The 16,445-nt window shown below is 44.0% G+C and overlaps 1 protein-coding gene across 2 annotated transcripts; it reads right to left on the bottom strand.

Moving 5' to 3' along the window:
- Positions 1-10,119: 10,119 nt before the first annotated feature.
- Positions 10,120-15,107, bottom strand: LOC119727491 (lysosomal-associated transmembrane protein 5-like). Of its 2 annotated transcripts, XM_038199378.1 has the most exons (7): positions 14,614-15,100; positions 14,350-14,404; positions 13,821-13,942; positions 12,951-13,055; positions 12,068-12,178; positions 11,792-11,875; positions 10,120-11,334 (listed from the first exon to the last, which is right to left on the bottom strand). In XM_038199378.1, the coding sequence occupies exons 1-7, from the start codon at positions 14,686-14,688 to the stop codon at positions 11,164-11,166; spliced, it is 723 nt and encodes a 240-aa protein (XP_038055306.1). In that variant the 5' UTR covers positions 14,689-15,100; the 3' UTR covers positions 10,120-11,163. The 2 variants fall into 2 exon arrangements, with proteins under 2 accessions (XP_038055306.1, XP_038055307.1); XM_038199379.1 differs by lacking the exon at positions 14,350-14,404 and having other exon boundaries at positions 14,614-15,107.
- Between the last annotated feature and the right edge of the window lie 1,338 nt (positions 15,108-16,445).

Raw genomic sequence — 16,445 nt, 5'->3', positions numbered from 1 at the left:
CTCCAAAATTCAAGGTAAGAGAACAACTACAGTAGAACATACGACGGGCATACGACGGAAATACTCATAATGATAATGTAGGAGGATTAAACTCTTTTATTTATGTGTTTTTCTTAAGAAGTCAATTATAAACCAAAAAACAATTGAAATCAAATAATAACACTAAACTGAACGTAATAGCTCTAACACTAAACAACAATAAACATCAGGGCATTGACGTCAGAAATATGTTCCCTTGGTTTTGTGGATATGGCTTATTTGAATATGAATATGTGAAGATTCTATTTAGTAGTATGACAACACCCGGCGGTGCATGGGGGAAAAGCCGTGTAGTTTTCCACTGGTGGTGTGTCATGTGCATATGGGAGAAATGATGCATCATACTCCGCACAATATATGCATGTACACTGTACATGTAATAATTCGCACAGCGGGACTGCGCTCAACAAATGGACGTTGCCAGTTTTGACGACCATAAAGTCTTTGAAAACCCTTAAGAGAAAAAATTGACACTCACATTGTTCAAGAAAGAATCTGCTTTCAAGTGGTGCCCGGTATGCTACTTAAATTGACGCAGTGGCATCATTCAATATCCGAGATTTTCTTTTAGACTAATGCGCCTAGTTCCTCCACCCCTCCCCTCCCCCGGGCTGCCCCACCTTAGACGTGGGGATTGTAAATTTTGAAGCGACAAATCCCCACCCCTCGGGTAAAATTTAAGTGACAATCCCCGACCATGCCCCGACATACATACGTGGGGCACAATAGTGATTGCCTTTCAATGTAGAACGCCTATGGTAAAAAATTAGAGTGACCAAAATCCCCACCCTGGAGCATGATAAACGTGACCAAGTCCCAAAATCGGACCTGGGGCAGCGGGTGGGGGGGACATTTTGATAGGCGCATACCATAGATATGACACAGATTATGACAATCTGTGAAACAGATATGATATTCTGTTTATGATTCAATAGTTACGCAAACAATCGGGAAACTAAAAAGGAAGTTGAATATCTCCAATCCAAAGTTTCATGCTGGTAGGCAAATTGTACAGGGTGAGTCACAGAAATTTAGAAAAATATGTAGCACCGTAAATAATAAAGACTAGAAAGCCAATTTCATAAACTTCTTTTAGATGAAAAAAATGACTGAAAATGCTCACTCTGTTTAAAGAATATCACTATTTAAACGCAATGACCATAAAACCTGTTTCGTCCAACAAAAAAAAAGCAATTTATTCTGACTCTTTGGAACAACAAAGAAAATGACACAGAATTCAGTTTCAACAACTGTAAACAACTGTAGTACACAATATCTTTATATTAACGACCCTGGTTAGGCAAACAGTATGATTTTATCAAATCTACTTTTTTTAAAGACGGCCTTCAAAAGGATTTTTTGTTGAATGTTTTTGATATTTAAACTGAGGTTTTATCGCTGGTGATGTTTGAAGATAATTGTGACGACGATTCTTGAAATCACATTTTTGGATGAAAGAGGTTTTAGGGTCATTATGTGTAAGTGGTGATATTCTTTGAACAGATTGAGCAATTTCAGTATTGTTTAAAAGTAGCTTATGAAATTGGCTTTCCAGTCAGTATAATTTTTTGGTGCTACTTATATTAAATATAATTTTGGGGGTTTGAGTTCCGCTTTTTGACTCACCGTATTACTTGATAGTATAAAAAAGAGAATTGAATATACAAGAGATACCGACCTTAATAGGGCTGTAAGCCTAAGAAGGGAATTGTTACATGGGTGAACACCGGTAAATTTTCGATTTTGATCTTCTCATTGTCCATCGTTAGTCGGTATCACAATATTCCCCTCTGCATTTCTGTGTACTGATCTCATCAGTTTTCATCGACTCTCAAAGCAAGCATGAGAAACAAGGCTCAACAAGTTACGACAATTGCAGCGGCAATGTACAAGTAGTTTAATCGGTTATTTAAGAAAATATGAACTACAGCGAGAAGGAACTATTTCATGACAACTATATTGTAACGTGCGTCGCCTAGTCGGTCCCTTGCCTCTCTGGCCCAGTCCCGATGGAGTTGAAGCACCTGCGGTTGGAGGCCACAGCACCAAGTGACGAACAGCACTCCCAAATCTGCTCCACCAGGGGAAAGCGCTAACTCAACTTGTGTTTGGGATTTAGGGGATTGGGTGGATTAACCTGTGGTTTTGGGTGGATTAGCCTGTGGTTTGGGAGGTTGACTGGTGGCTCTGGGTGGCTGACCGGTGGCTCAGGGTGGCTAACCAGTGGCTTAAGTGGCTCGAGTGGCTCTAGTGGCTCAAGTGGCTCAAGTGGGGGAGACTTACACCCTAATTAGTGACAATTAGACAATAAAACAGAGACAGGAGACTTCTTTGACTTCTTTGGTCCCACCAGGCGAAGAAGTGAGATTTATTCTCTCGAACTGTGCCTTTTATAGGCCAACATGGTCATATACATTCACATACAATAAATGCCCCTCATTACTAAAGTACACAGGGTGCCTCAACCAATGAAAATGCAGTATTGCTTAGTAGATGACTTAAGCCACGCCCATTAACAGCGCTGGCCAATTAAATGCTGATGTTCTAGTATGAGTGACTGGGCACTACAGACAAGTCACTATACAGTTCATGTTAATGTATAAAACGTATAGTTGATGATTCATCACATGACCTCCCCCCAGAGTTTTCAGTCCCTGAAACTGTTGAGTCTTAATTGATTAAAGTTTCCACACAACAACATTTGAAAACTTAAGATTTTGAATCAGAGCCACATCCTTCATTCAGTATTCTTGTATAAAGTTTACAATCTTCACAGCTGACAAAGTGGGTTTAATAAATCTCATAAGCAGCAATATTTGTGCACACAAACCTAGTTTAACAATCATCTTAGAACAACTCTAAAATGGAATGATTATTCCTTTTTATCAACACATGGCTTTATATGAAATAGATGACTTTATATAAAATAGATGGCTTTATATAAAAAAGATGAGCAACACTTTCAAAATACTTCTATAAAAGTCTTCTTAGTACATGTACATATATAACAAAATAAAGTGGTTCATATTAAACCAACTCTTTTAGAAATTTTAACATCAACTGTAAAACGTTTGAAACTTAACTAAACTTTAAAACTTTGAACTTCAAAACTCTTTTAACTTTTATAAATACTTGACAACTTTTGTGTAACTTTATACATGAGCTGGACTTAATTCTCTCATCTCTCTAGAAATAAAAGTCCTGCTTGGCCTCCTTCTGGTTGAACAGGACCCCTCGGCGGAAAACTCTTGTGATGGTGGTTACTTCGATGTGATCTGCCGCCATCTCCCCAGCTGGGTCTTCACTTTCCGTGGAGGAGCTCACTTGGGGCACCATCTCAGTGTGAAGCTGCCTAAGCAGCTTCAATGACTTTCCCCCAGTCTTGGGGTGGCCAGTGCGGCAGTGGAGGTTGAGGTGGAATTGCGGTGGCTGTGGTGGCTGAAGTGGAACTAGCGGTGGCTGTGGTGGCCGGCAGTTAAAAGTTGCCGCAACGATGACCATTTTAGCTGATTTTTCTGCTAAATCCCTTTCTTTCTTGTATGGGCTAAACTTCGTAATCCTGTAGCCTAGCGGGACGTCGTCGCTGGCGTTTTGGGTACCGCCCGACGAAGAGTTGGGTATTTGATGCTGGTTCTTGCTCCTCGTCTGGAATTAGGCCCGTTGTGATATCTTCACTGCCGTTTCCTTGGACGGAAATTCGTTCCTCCCCCGCCGATTCTTGTTCTGTCGATCGTTCAACAGAGGGCTCGAGGTGAAGTGGGCATTCCCCGATGTTGTCTGTGGTTTCTCCAAGCGGATCATCGTCCACCAAGTGAACACCATCTTCGTCAGTTGGTGGAGGTTCCTGCTCATCCTCGGTCTCCGGCTCCACAGGAACGCTATCTCTCCCCTCGGTTCGCCATTTTCTTCTCTCTGGGCCTGTGTAGATCTTCAGTTTGTCATAATGCACAACCTTCGGCTTTGATCTTGGTTTCTCCTGTATCCGGAAGGTCACGTCTGATAACTTCTGCAGGACTAGATACGGGCCAATCCATTTGAACTGCAGCTTGGGAGACAATCCTTTCTTGCGTGCAGTGTTGTGCAGCCATACAAACATTCCAGCTTGTATCTTGCTACCCGAAACATGGCGATCATAGTTGCGCTTTTGCCTCCGAAGATTTACTTTCATTTTGCTCCGAGCTCTTTGATGTGCCTCACTCATTTTCTGTCGGAGATTTTTGGCATAGTCAGTCGACATGTGGTCATCACTGTCGTTTGGTAGTTCGGTAAGCGCGTGTAGTGGTAGTGCTATCTCCCGCCCCATAAGCATGGTGCAAGGTGACTCTCCGGTGCTTTCTTGAGCCGTACTTCGGTATGCCATCATCGAGTATGCCAACTGGACATCCCAATCCTTCTGGTCTGGCTTTACGAACGGCCCAACCAGATTCACCAAGCTTCGGTTGAATCTTTCAATGAATCCGTCGGACTTAGGGTTCCATGGGCAAGTTCGCGTCTGGTCGATCCCAAGCAATCTGCAAACTTCTTTGAATATGGCAGACTGGAAGTTTGTGCCTTGATCACTGTGGAGTTCTTTTGGACAGCCATATCTGCAAACAAATTGCTCCACCAGAGTTTCTGCTATGGTCGGTGTCTTCTGGTCTGGCAGTGCATACGCCTCAATCCACTTCGTAAATGGATCTCCCACAACTAGAACATACGCATTGCCTCGGTCGCTCCTGGGCAGGGGGCCCATAACATCCAGAGCGATTCTCTCCATCGGTGCGCCAACCGTGTATTGTTGAAGGGGAGCTCGGGGTTTCTTGCCCGATGATTTCCTCCTTGCGCACACTGTGCATTGTCGAACCTTGGAACGCACATCGGCCGATACTCCTGCCCAGTAGTACCTTTGTCGGACCTTGTGTAGGGTCTTGCGCACTCCTTGGTGACATGCCGTTTTACTATCATGGAGCTCATCCAGGACACTTTCCCGCAGGCATGATGGCAAAATTACTTGCAACTTACATTGCCTTCCGTCATCTGTCTCAAAGCGTCGGCATAGAGCTCCCTGTTGCATCTTCAGCTGTTGCCACTGGGCCCAATATGTTTTGGTTGCTGCTGACTCAGTGGAGAGAGATTCCCACTCTGGTCTGTCCCCTCCATTCTCCTTAGCTCTGACAATAGGTCCAATCGTAGGATCACCCAACTGTTTCTCCCTCAGTTCCTTCAGCGTCCATTTTGGTGAGAGACTTATCATTCGGGTCCCACGATCTGCATTCACCCCTGACGTCGGTACGTTTTGTTGGCCTTGACTTTTCCCTTCTGTCTCCTCCTGTCTTCCCTCGTTCCGAGGATCGCCAATTGCCGAATCTTCTGGGCAACTAATTCTAGGCATCTCCACCTGGTCCTTTTCGTTCTGCTCCATACCTCTTCCGCACTGCTTACATGGCATGCGGGAGAGTGCATCGGCATTCTGGTGGACTCGACCTGGCCGATGTTGGATCGTGAAGTCGTACTCACTCAAGATCTCCATCCATCTAGCCAGTTGTCCTTCTGGGTCACGGAAGTTTAGCAACCATCTCAAGGCTCCATGATCGGTTCTGATTACAAAGTGTCGACCATACAGGTAATGCCGGAAGTGCTTGACAAATGTCACAACGGCCAGGAGTTCTCGCCTCGTGACGCAGTAATTCCTTTCTGGCTTTGACATAGTGCGGCTGGCATATGCAACGACTTTCTCCACACCATCATGTTTTTGGGATAGCACAGCTCCCAGGCCTGTGCTACTGGCATCCGTGTCTAGTACAAACTCTCCTCCTTCTTCGGGGTAGACTAGTATGGGTGCTGATGTCAACTGTGTCTTCAGAGTGCGGAAAGCAACCTCGCAGTCCTCTGTCCACAGAAACATCCGGTTCTTTTCCATAAGTCGGTGCAATGGTTGGGCAATCTTGGCAAACCCTTGAATGAACCGTCGGTAGTAAGAAGCCAATCCAATGAAACTCCTTACATCTTTGGTGGACCGAGGTGTTGGCCATTCCTCCACAACTCTCACTTTCTCGGGGTCCGTGGCTACGCCCTCACTAGATATCACATGTCCCAGGTAGGCTACCGATTGTTTGAAGAGGCTACATTTCTTCGGCTTTAGTTTGAGGTTGGCCTGTCTCAGCCTCCGGAAGACTTCCTCAAGTCTCCCTATCTCCTCATCCACCGTCTTGGCGAAGACCACGATGTCATCTAGGTACAGTAGTAGTGTTTCCCACTGAAGCCCGGAGAGAATCCTTTCCATCAGCCTCTCGAATGTAGCCGGGGCGTTACAGAGGCCAAAAGGCATGACCTTCCACTGGTACAGTCCTCCTCTAGTAACGAAAGCTGATTTGGCCTTGGCATCCTCATTTAGTTCCACTTGCCAGTATCCACTGGCCAGATCTAGGGCACAAAACCACTGTGCCCCTGCTAGCGAATCTAAGCTGTCGTCCACCCTGGGTATCGGGTATGCATCTTTCAGTGTGTGTTCGTTGAGAAACCGGTAGTCCACGCAGAACCGGGTGGATCCATCTTTCTTCTTCACTAAGACGACTGGAGATGCCCATGGGCTATTTGATGGCTCGATTATCCCCTTCTGTAGCATGTCTTGTACCTGCTCGTCCGCCTCAGCCCGTTGCCAGGTAGGGAGACGTCTGGGACGTTGGCGTATGGGGGCCGTATCATCTGTCCTGATCTCGTGACGCACCAGGTCCGTTTTCCCCAGGTCTCCCGTGCCCTTTGAGAAAACGTCTTGATACTCGATGAGTAGCTTCTTCACCTTGTCTCTATCTGGACTCTCCAGTAAGTTCTCAACACTCTGTTGGTACAGATCGGTGAGATGTTCTGGAAGCTCTTGACCAGCTTTGTTCTCTGCTGTTTCTTCCCCTCTTTCCATCATCCTAATCGTAGATTGATCATCTTTCTGAATGTCCTTATCAGCCGTGGATGTGATGGTCCCCAAGACACTTCCTCCACTTATCATCACAATTGTAGTACTTGGGTTGAACACTCGAACCGGATATTTATCTGCAGTGGCATCCACAAGTACCCTCGCTACCATCAGACCTCGTTTTGCCACCTTACTCCTGTCATTTGGCTCGATGATCCCCCATCCATGGAGGTCTTTCTTCTCGTCCAGGACACCAGTGATGATTGCTTCATGCCCGGGTGGTATCCTTGTAGTCCTGTCTGCTCGCACTCGGCAGCTGAAAATGCTTGTCTGATCTTTTCCTTGTAAAGGAATTACATGCTCCCCAATCTTCAATTGCCGATGTCTCAAGTCCAGTACACTGCCAGTTGTCAGAAGGTAATTCATGCCGAGTATTCCTTGGTTTCTGATGGATGCAACCAAGACTTCCACCTCCGCTTTATATCCTCCAATTTGTATCTCCATCTGGGCACTTCCTTTTACTGGGAGTGGTTTCCCATCGGCTTGGCGGATAACTTCATCGACCGGTGTCAGTATAGGTCTGGTTTCTCGATCCATCAGGTTGTACTCTTTTGTGTCTATCAATGTCTCTGACGACCCAGTGTCTATTAGGAATGGCAGTGGATGTGTCCCAATTTCACCCGGCACGAATACCCCATATGAAGCAACTTCACTTGGTAGTGGTACTGGGTGGAGCTGCTTCCTTGGAAGTTCTCCACCATCCTCTACTTTTTCTGGATCTGTATCACAGGTTTGGGGTCTTGTGTTGCCGACCTTCCCACGACCCCCTGGGTTGGTCCGGAGTCGTTTCCCGACGGTGCGCTGTTCTTCAGTTCAGGGCAGTTTCTCTTAAAGTGCCCCGTGTTTCCACAGTGGTAGCAGGCTAGTTTTTGACGCTTCTGTTCGAAGTCGGCTTGTTCAGGGCGCCGTGTGTCATTCTGCATTGCTTGAGTTAGCCCGGCCAACATCTGATGCACCTGCCTCAGTTGCTCCGACATTGCCCGTGTTTGCCTTTCAAACTCATCCCTTGAGACAATCTCCACTTGTCTTGTGACTCGATTGTTTCTGTCTGGGCGACCACCCTGGTTTCGCTGCCGTTGTCTCTCCGCTTTCAGAAAAGACTCAGTCTCCAGCGCAGCTCTGATCGCCTCATCCAACGTCTTAGGGTGCGCTCTGAAGATTCCTGCTCTAATTTCTGCATCAGGTATGGCATCCACCAGATACCCTCGTGCCAGACGCTCTCTGCTATCTCGGGCAGCTCAGGATACGCCAGCTCCGTGAGTCGACGTATTCCCTGCCCCAGCGCTTGCAAACTTTCGTTTTCTGTCCTTGTTCTGCTCCTAAGCTCGGCTAGGTACGTTTCGGCTTGCTCACCAGGCCCATAACGTCTTTCTAGTCTTGCTGTTAGCTCCGCATAGGTCAGCACTTCTCCAGTAGCCCTGTCTCCCAGCACTTGCTGTGCTTGACTCTTGAGACTCGCTGCCAGGAAGAAAGCTTTGTCCTCTGCCGTCCAGCTATTAATAACTGCACATGACTCAAAATGAGATTTGTAGTCTCTCCATGGCACCACCCCGGCGAATCGATCCGGCACGATATTTGGCTTCCGATGAACTCTGCTGGTTCCTTCTGCCCCTGCAATTGCTGCTCTCTTGGGTGGATCCTGCCCCTTTTGTTCAGGCAGAGTTTTCTTTTCTACTGATCCTTTCTCTCCCGGATCCACTGGTTTCCTCAGGTGCTGCCCTGTGCTCCTGACTTATTCCACCACCCGCTGTGGTGCTGTGCACGTCTGATGTCCAGGCGCCTCTCCCAACCGCTGCTGCAGATTACACCTCGCATCAAACGCCGACTGTGGGGTGTTTAAGCTACCTGGCATTTCCCCTGGAGCCTGCATCCTTGGCCGGGCCGAAGGCCACCCAGACTCCACCAGACCATCGCTCGTTCCAGTAGGTCTCTGCCGTCGAACCTCTGCTGGTTCTACTCCACCCCAATCAGTCAAACTCCGGTAGACTGGCTGCTCTACCACCCCCGGTCCCCATGTCACTGGTGTTGACATGAATCTTGCCTGAGGAAAGGCCTCCGCTGTGCCGACCGTAGGCGTCATCACTTCCCCAACTCTTCCGGTCTGTTGGAAGAGCTTTTGTGCCGTCACTGGCTCCTGCGCCCTGATGCCAACACCCGGCATCCTCTCGTCAGATCTTGCCGGTGTCAATATAGGAGGCGATGGTGTTACCGCAGGGTGTAGCCTAATGCTTGCTCTGCTGGTCACCCTGGCCGGTGTCGTCTCAAAGTATCCCACACTTTCTTCCAACATCCTGTCTCTGCTGTCCATTGTTACTGTGACTAGTGGTTCTCCACGTCCACCCTGAATTCCGTTATCCTCAAATCACTGCTTCTGGTAGATCAATTCTGACCACTCTCACCCTGTGGTTCCTTTGGCTAGCTGTCCCGTCACTCTCAGTGGATCCCACCGCTGCCACCAATGTAACGTGCGTCGCCTAGTCGGTCCCTTGCCTCTCTGGCCCAGTCCCGATGGAGTTGAAGCACCTGCGGTTGGAGGCCACAGCACCAAGTGACGAACAGCACTCCCAAATCTGCTCCACCAGGGGAAAGCGCTAACTCAACTTGTGTTTGGGATTTAGGGGATTGGGTGGATTAACCTGTGGTTTTGGGTGGATTAGCCTGTGGTTTGGGAGGTTGACTGGTGGCTCTGGGTGGCTGACCGGTGGCTCAGGGTGGCTAACCAGTGGCTTAAGTGGCTCGAGTGGCTCTAGTGGCTCAAGTGGCTCAAGTGGGGGAGACTTACACCCTAATTAGTGACAATTAGACAATAAAACAGAGACAGGAGACTTCTTTGACTTCTTTGGTCCCACCAGGCGAAGAAGTGAGATTTATTCTCTCGAACTGTGCCTTTTATAGGCCAACATGGTCATATACATTCACATACAATAAATGCCCCTCATTACTAAAGTACACAGGGTGCCTCAACCAATGAAAATGCAGTATTGCTTAGTAGATGACTTAAGCCACGCCCATTAACAGCGCTGGCCAATTAAATGCTGATGTTCTAGTATGAGTGACTGGGCACTACAGACAAGTCACTATACAGTTCATGTTAATGTATAAAACGTATAGTTGATGATTCATCACAATATGCACAAGAGCTCCAATAGGCACTTACTAATATTGATAAAATCTTCCTTTGTGCAAAAAAGGCAAGCTGCAGTATTTGACATTGTTATAATGAAAATAAGAGAACAATGAAAATTAGTCTCTGAGATGTTTCTATAAAACTGCCTCACTAGCTTGTGTTTACAATAATTTAGTACCAAAATGTTCGATCAATGTTTGTATTAATCAACAAACAAATCCAATCTTTTTTGGCAGGCTTGTAGGGTTTGGTAAAAAAAAAATCATGATTATTCTATTGACTTTTTAAGTACATAGATATTGTTTTTTATTTACATATTGCTCGCATCCTGCCTGACATGGAATTCTATTAAACATAAGTCTGCACCGTACGCTGTAAAAAGTGACTGCACCTCATGCACATGTACACAGCACATATATTTGTCCCAAAATTATAAACACTTGAGGTTCTTACAAAACCGACCGTTTACTTAGATGTTATTCACACAAGTATCAACATTATACAAAAATAGCCTGCATCTTTACCCATGTATGCAAGTAAATATATTTACACAAAGTTAATGAAAATGCTCTATGCAATACGTCTGAGTAAGCTGAACGTTTAGTTAGGTGAAATATCTAAGACATGCCAAAACAAAAAAATAAGCGACTATAACCCAAAACAGGTGCTGCCATACTGTGGTTAAACGATATGCCAGCGTTGAAAGTATTTGAGAATCCAAACCGTCATTTACAGGCCTCCGTATTATCCCCATATTCATTTTGTCTTGAATCAGTTTAAGTGGGCAAATTACATGCACAACCTGTCGGTTGCCGCTATAGTATGACGTCACACTCACATCAGGTAACATGGTCTAGTATTGTTATAGGTTACTCGCCCTTAACAATGTACGTGTATTTCTTGCGCGGGGGGGGGGGGTGTCACGTGCACGGAAGTCCCGACCCATGGGCCACTAGCTGAACAAAATGTATCCAATCAGAGCTCAAAGAAATTAGAGGTCACAAACACCCTTGGATATGCGGTGGGGACGAGGAAACACAGCAGGTCTTTACACTTCTTCCTGTGGGTAATATGTAGGTGGTTGGTCCTTCTCGGGGTAGTCAGTGTAGGGCTTGGACAAGTAATCACCCTGCTGCTGCTGCTGCTGCTGCGATGGCTTGTGTAACATTGGCTGCAGCTGATGCTGCTCTTGTAGTGGCATGTACCCCATCATTGAAAGCTGTTGTTATAAATGTAACAAACACTTTTGCTCAGGAATATGGAAATTCGCATTAGCATACAAAACAAAAAGGCACCCAAATATCCTTGAAAATGGCAAAATAAAATTTGAAAATAAGGTTGAATGGGACACAAAGTTGCATTTTCAAGGATTGCATTAAAAACTGCAGGGGCAGGGGCACATGACCAGCTGAACACTGAACCCTTAGACACAATGTTAGCAACATTCATACATTAACGTTATCTAATTGAAGCACAGATTACTTATAAAAATGACAGAAATCCTAAACCGTACGCCGGGATCGAATGATATAGAAGGACGAAGTAAAGCTGCATGAACATGAGAGTTTAGACACGTTCCATAATGGTGCTGACATTTCCTCCTTAGTATTTAATTGGTGTTTATATCCAATATTGATGGCACCATGCCAATGCTTTGAGTTATTAGTCACGCATACCTTGTCTGCATTCACGTTCTGCAGACGGCCACGCCCATCCCTCAGCTCCGTGTACTGAGACACCACACACAGAAAACAAAACACCTGAAACAGCAGTTTATTACACATGGGTTAACTGGTGCAGAATCAGAAAAAAAAGTCTTAAAGAACTTATATCCAGTTTTGTAGATATCTATTTTTTTGCACAACCTTAAAGACATGACATAAACATGACACAGGACACCAATTTCCAGTTTTAAGATTTAATAATGAAAAAAAAACTACAGGTATTCTTACGTTGAGTATGGTGAGCCCCAAAATGGCGATGAGCATGGAGATCAGAAAGGCGGTGATGAACATGGGAGCGGTCATCTGGCGGTCCAGGTCGGGCATCTCATACTGAGAGTGCTGTCATCAAAGAACCGGTAGAGAACAAAAACGTTAGCCACCTCTCGACCGATAATTAACCCGAAAGAAATTTCACATTTCTTGTCAATGAACAGTTGGGCAATGGTACACTAAGCAGCTGGAGCAATGAGCTGTCGTGTGGCTGACTCTGATCCATAATACCTCGTGATTTTGTGTAAATATCTAGTCTATTTTAAATGTAATTATTGAATTTATAAGTTTGTATCAACTTTTGAATTTTTACATAATTATTTGTAACTCGTTCTTTGTCAAGGCCATTTTAATTTTCCATGTGAGTGATAATAAAGTTTCAATCTAATCTAATCTTAATCTAATCAAACGCAACATGCCTATTTCTGTTGATGTAGAATGTCATTAACTGTCGTCATTATCGAGTTTTATTATGCTGTCACAGAAACACCTGTATTTCCTTAAAATCGAAATGGGGATAGAAGTCTGAATTACTTTGAAAACACTCGTTAACTTTGACTAGAAGAAAGTCAAACTTACATCCAGCTGACCCTGGCTGGAGTCAGTTGGGTGCAAATGTGTGTGTTTCTGGTCAAATGTAACTAAGGTTTTTCTCTTTTTATTTGTCTCTGGGGAAAGCAAGACTTTGTGGTATCAGCTCCAGATCACCATCTCGGAACTGTACTAGTACAGAGCTGTCGTGCATACGTTTGTTCAGTGGGAACCGTTCAATAGTGCATCATCTTCATTTTATTGTGAAGATTACTCAGCATGTACATGTACACCTTTGAGTCGAACTTACAGATGCGGTAGCCAGGGCATAGATGATGAGGATGCAAACGATGATCTGCATCAGTATCTGCAAGGGCAACATGACCATGTATGGAAGCAGAAAGCCGCGCTTGTCCTGTACAAAAACACACATTTTAAAAAGACAATGTACGCTTAAACATCACAAACATTTGAAGAATAATAGTTTTGGAACCGAAGCTTTGGTCGGTATTTCTCGGGAAATCTCGACGGTTTCTCATGTGCACATTCTTTCCATTCGGATACGTTTCGCGGCTTCTTGCGTCTATGATCCATCTGCTGACCCCAGGGTTAGTAGAATCGGGGCTCAATTTTGCGACTTGGCTAATCACCGAGTCCTGTATATGAATTTAATACGATCACCATTCTCTGCTTAACAACAAGGCATAGAAATCACAACTTCTGCAAGAAATCACACCTCCTGTACAAAGCCAACAAACATAATAATATACACATATTATACAATACAGGGTCTACACTGTAAAAAAGAAGTTAGGCAAAGTGGGTTGTTATTTGGCCAATGCTGGTCGAATTATAAACTGCTATACACTCTTGGGCAAATTCTTCCCAATAGTTTGACAGTTTTTACCCAATTCAACCCAATATGAGGTAATTCCATACCAATGCTGGGTAAATTACATTGCCCAACGGTGTTTTATCCAACAATTTAACAGTGAAGCTGTGTAGCAATTGACGATGATTCTTCGTTTAACGAATTTGGTTCAGATCAAGGAAACGGTGCATTATATTTTGAAGAAAATAACAGAAAATTTGCGATAAACTGAAAAACACACACACACACAAACAACACTAACCCCTTTGCCCAAAATAAAGAAACCAAAACAAAAAAACTAGGTCTAACCTTTACGACTCCCACTAGCAGCAGTATGGACGAGATGATGAGCAGGCCCAAGAAGCCCAAGCCAATGCAATATCCGATGGTCATATCGTCCTGGATGTTTGAATTATTCCCATAGGAAGATTCTTAATAAATAAAAAAAAAATTGAAAGAATCAATTATGATCTCAATGTTCAAGCTGTATTTTTTCCTAATTGAAATTCGTATTAATATATGATTTTCAAACTCGCTTTCGACCTTTTGTTGTTAATTTTATGAAAAGTCGGTGAAATGTAACGATTTCTTTATTTTGATCATTGTGTATTATGACCTCATTTTATATGAACGCGTTATGCGCAATCATAAATGTAAAATGATTGTAACTAGATTAAGACTGAATTTTACATTGTTTAAGAACTAGTATGTATACTGCACGCTCTTGATAAACCTATGAAGGAAATAACAGGAATGTATAGTATTTTTACCTTTTTCGATCGAAAGTATAAGAACCATTCAATAAAAAAATACAGACAAAGAATGACAGTTCAATTACCCATAGACTTCGCGATCTGATAAGCAGCTACTGCCACAGACAATGCGTTGTATATCTGTTTAAAAAAAACACAAGAAAAACAATTTCTCTTTAAAAAAAAAAAACACGCATGGCATACATGCATGGCTTAAAATAGTTTTTAGACATTAATGCATTCAAATAAATAATCCACAATAAACATTATTGCATCAACACAATGAGACTGCAATATAAATATTATTAAAATATTTCAATCAAAATTTCCGACGCCATGTCTCATCTTACCAGCGTATATATTCCTGCTGCCATCGATCCGGACCGAACATTGTCCCAGCAGCAGCATCTCCGCAGAATCGCCATGATTACGCAGCCGAAAAAGGGTATGGCTGTTTATCGTCCAAAATTATGTCCTTCCAACAACAATTGTTAGCGTAGGTTGTGGCGCAGCAAAGAGCCGTTGTAAGCTGTGCAATTAAAGCATCATGGCGTCGCCCAGAAACATATTAGATTCTGGGCATGCGCAGGTCAATATTTCCTTCTTTCGAAACGAGAACCCGTGTGACGCGACGCCTGACCGACCCCGATCGACCCCTGCACTTTGTTGTTTTGACAAAGTTAGACTTTACATTGTGCCTTCGCGGCACGACTGGCTGCTAAGGTTTGTGTTGGTAGCCGTATGAGTGCATCACTGTGTGCAGACTGTGTGCATTGTTTGTGTGTGTGTAGGACCGTGCGGTGCATGATTGCATGAATATTGAAAACAAATCTAGTATCGAAATTTCATGAAACCAAAATCATAAGAAAACTATAATAACTGCCTTCCTCTCCGTACAGTATTCGGATTCTCCAAGAGAAGGGGTTCTCTTATACCATCCAACGATTCTTTTCTATAGCATCCTATGGTTCTTTTTTTTTAGCATCCCAGCCCACACTACACATGATTGCATTATTGTGGATCTGTGGAGCATAGAGAAAGGACACATGGTTGGAACATTCCCAGGGGGTTCTGTTAGAGCATCCCAGCCCACATACTGATTGCATATAGGGGTTCTCTTAGAGCCAGGTGGTTCTCTTACATTATCCCAACAGTAGGTGAGGGGTTCTGGTTACATATGACACTTAGCGTTTTAATTATTCACACGGCAGCCATCTTGGAATTATGCAAATTAGGGCATCATGGGACTTTTTTTTCGCTGGCAACATCAAAATTCACTAATCCGATGTCCTAGGCATTCTAAATCATCTTGGATTTTTTTTTTGGGGGGGGGGTGGGGGGTGGGTTTGAGGGGGAGGTGCATGGGAACCCATTTCTCCTGCGGTACTATATGGAATCAGTGCAGTGAGAGCTTGGATGCTCCGAATAGGGCCCCATGGGTGCTCTAAGAGACCTTCTATGCAATAAGTGCAATGGTTGATGGGATGCACTAAGAGAACCCCCTGGGATGCTCTGACAGACGATTGTTCACGCCCATGATTATGTCCGTTTGGTCCAGTTATTTCCGACAGTAGATCTTGACTATAGCGACAGCCGATTATGTCCGACCGATTCTGTCCGACGGCCGATTGTGTCCGACAGCCGATTATGTCCGATCCATTATGTCCGACGGTCAATCAAAAAATATTAAAATCTCATTTGTATTTGGACGCTTGTGTGTAAATCTGAAATTGTCACTTTGCTCATCAGTAGCTTTCAAAGGCAATTCCATGGACAGCTATAAATATGGGTTATATTAATAAAAACATGCATAACTTCTGGCAGCATGGATCAATTTCAGTATTTTTTAAGGTGAGTGGAAACACGTGCTCTTTTAAGACGTACTTCATTTTTATATCAAATTTAATTTCTTTTTTAAGGGGGAAAATATTTAATCCGAGTCACTTTCTTTTTGACCCACCTTGCCATATTATATATAAAAGAGCTGGATAAAAACATTGTAGTAAAAAATGTTTAAAACGGGTGTTTGCTCTCAAAGTATGTTACTATTGTTCCCATGTAACCCTGTTATGCCCCTGTCAAAGCATAAATCAAATGTATGCAAAATACCGATTCTATACTTTCGCATAAAAAAATCGTATAAAACATTTTATGTCGCTGCTATTTCACCAAGTTATGGATT

This window comes from Patiria miniata, unplaced genomic scaffold (assembly GCF_015706575.1).
Source record: "Patiria miniata isolate m_02_andy unplaced genomic scaffold, ASM1570657v1 HiC_scaffold_20, whole genome shotgun sequence".
In the NCBI taxonomy this organism is placed as follows: domain Eukaryota; kingdom Metazoa; phylum Echinodermata; class Asteroidea; order Valvatida; family Asterinidae; genus Patiria; species Patiria miniata.
The sequence above is the reverse complement of the archived record's forward strand: the minus strand, read 5'-3'. Positions and strand labels throughout refer to the sequence as shown.

Bases quoted from the DNA above. Each gene is read 5' to 3' on its own strand.
- LOC119727491 (XM_038199378.1), bottom strand. From the start codon at position 14,688: ATGGCGATTCTGCGGAGATGCTGCTGCTGGGACAATGTTCGGTCCGGA. The intron at 13,943-14,349 runs GTAATTGAACTG...TTATTTATTAAG, and splicing joins TCAGATCGCGAAGTCTATGG to AATCTTCCTATGGGAATAAT. The intron at 12,179-12,950 runs GTAAGTTCGACT...CTTTGATGACAG, and splicing joins ATGCCCTGGCTACCGCATCT to CACTCTCAGTATGAGATGCC.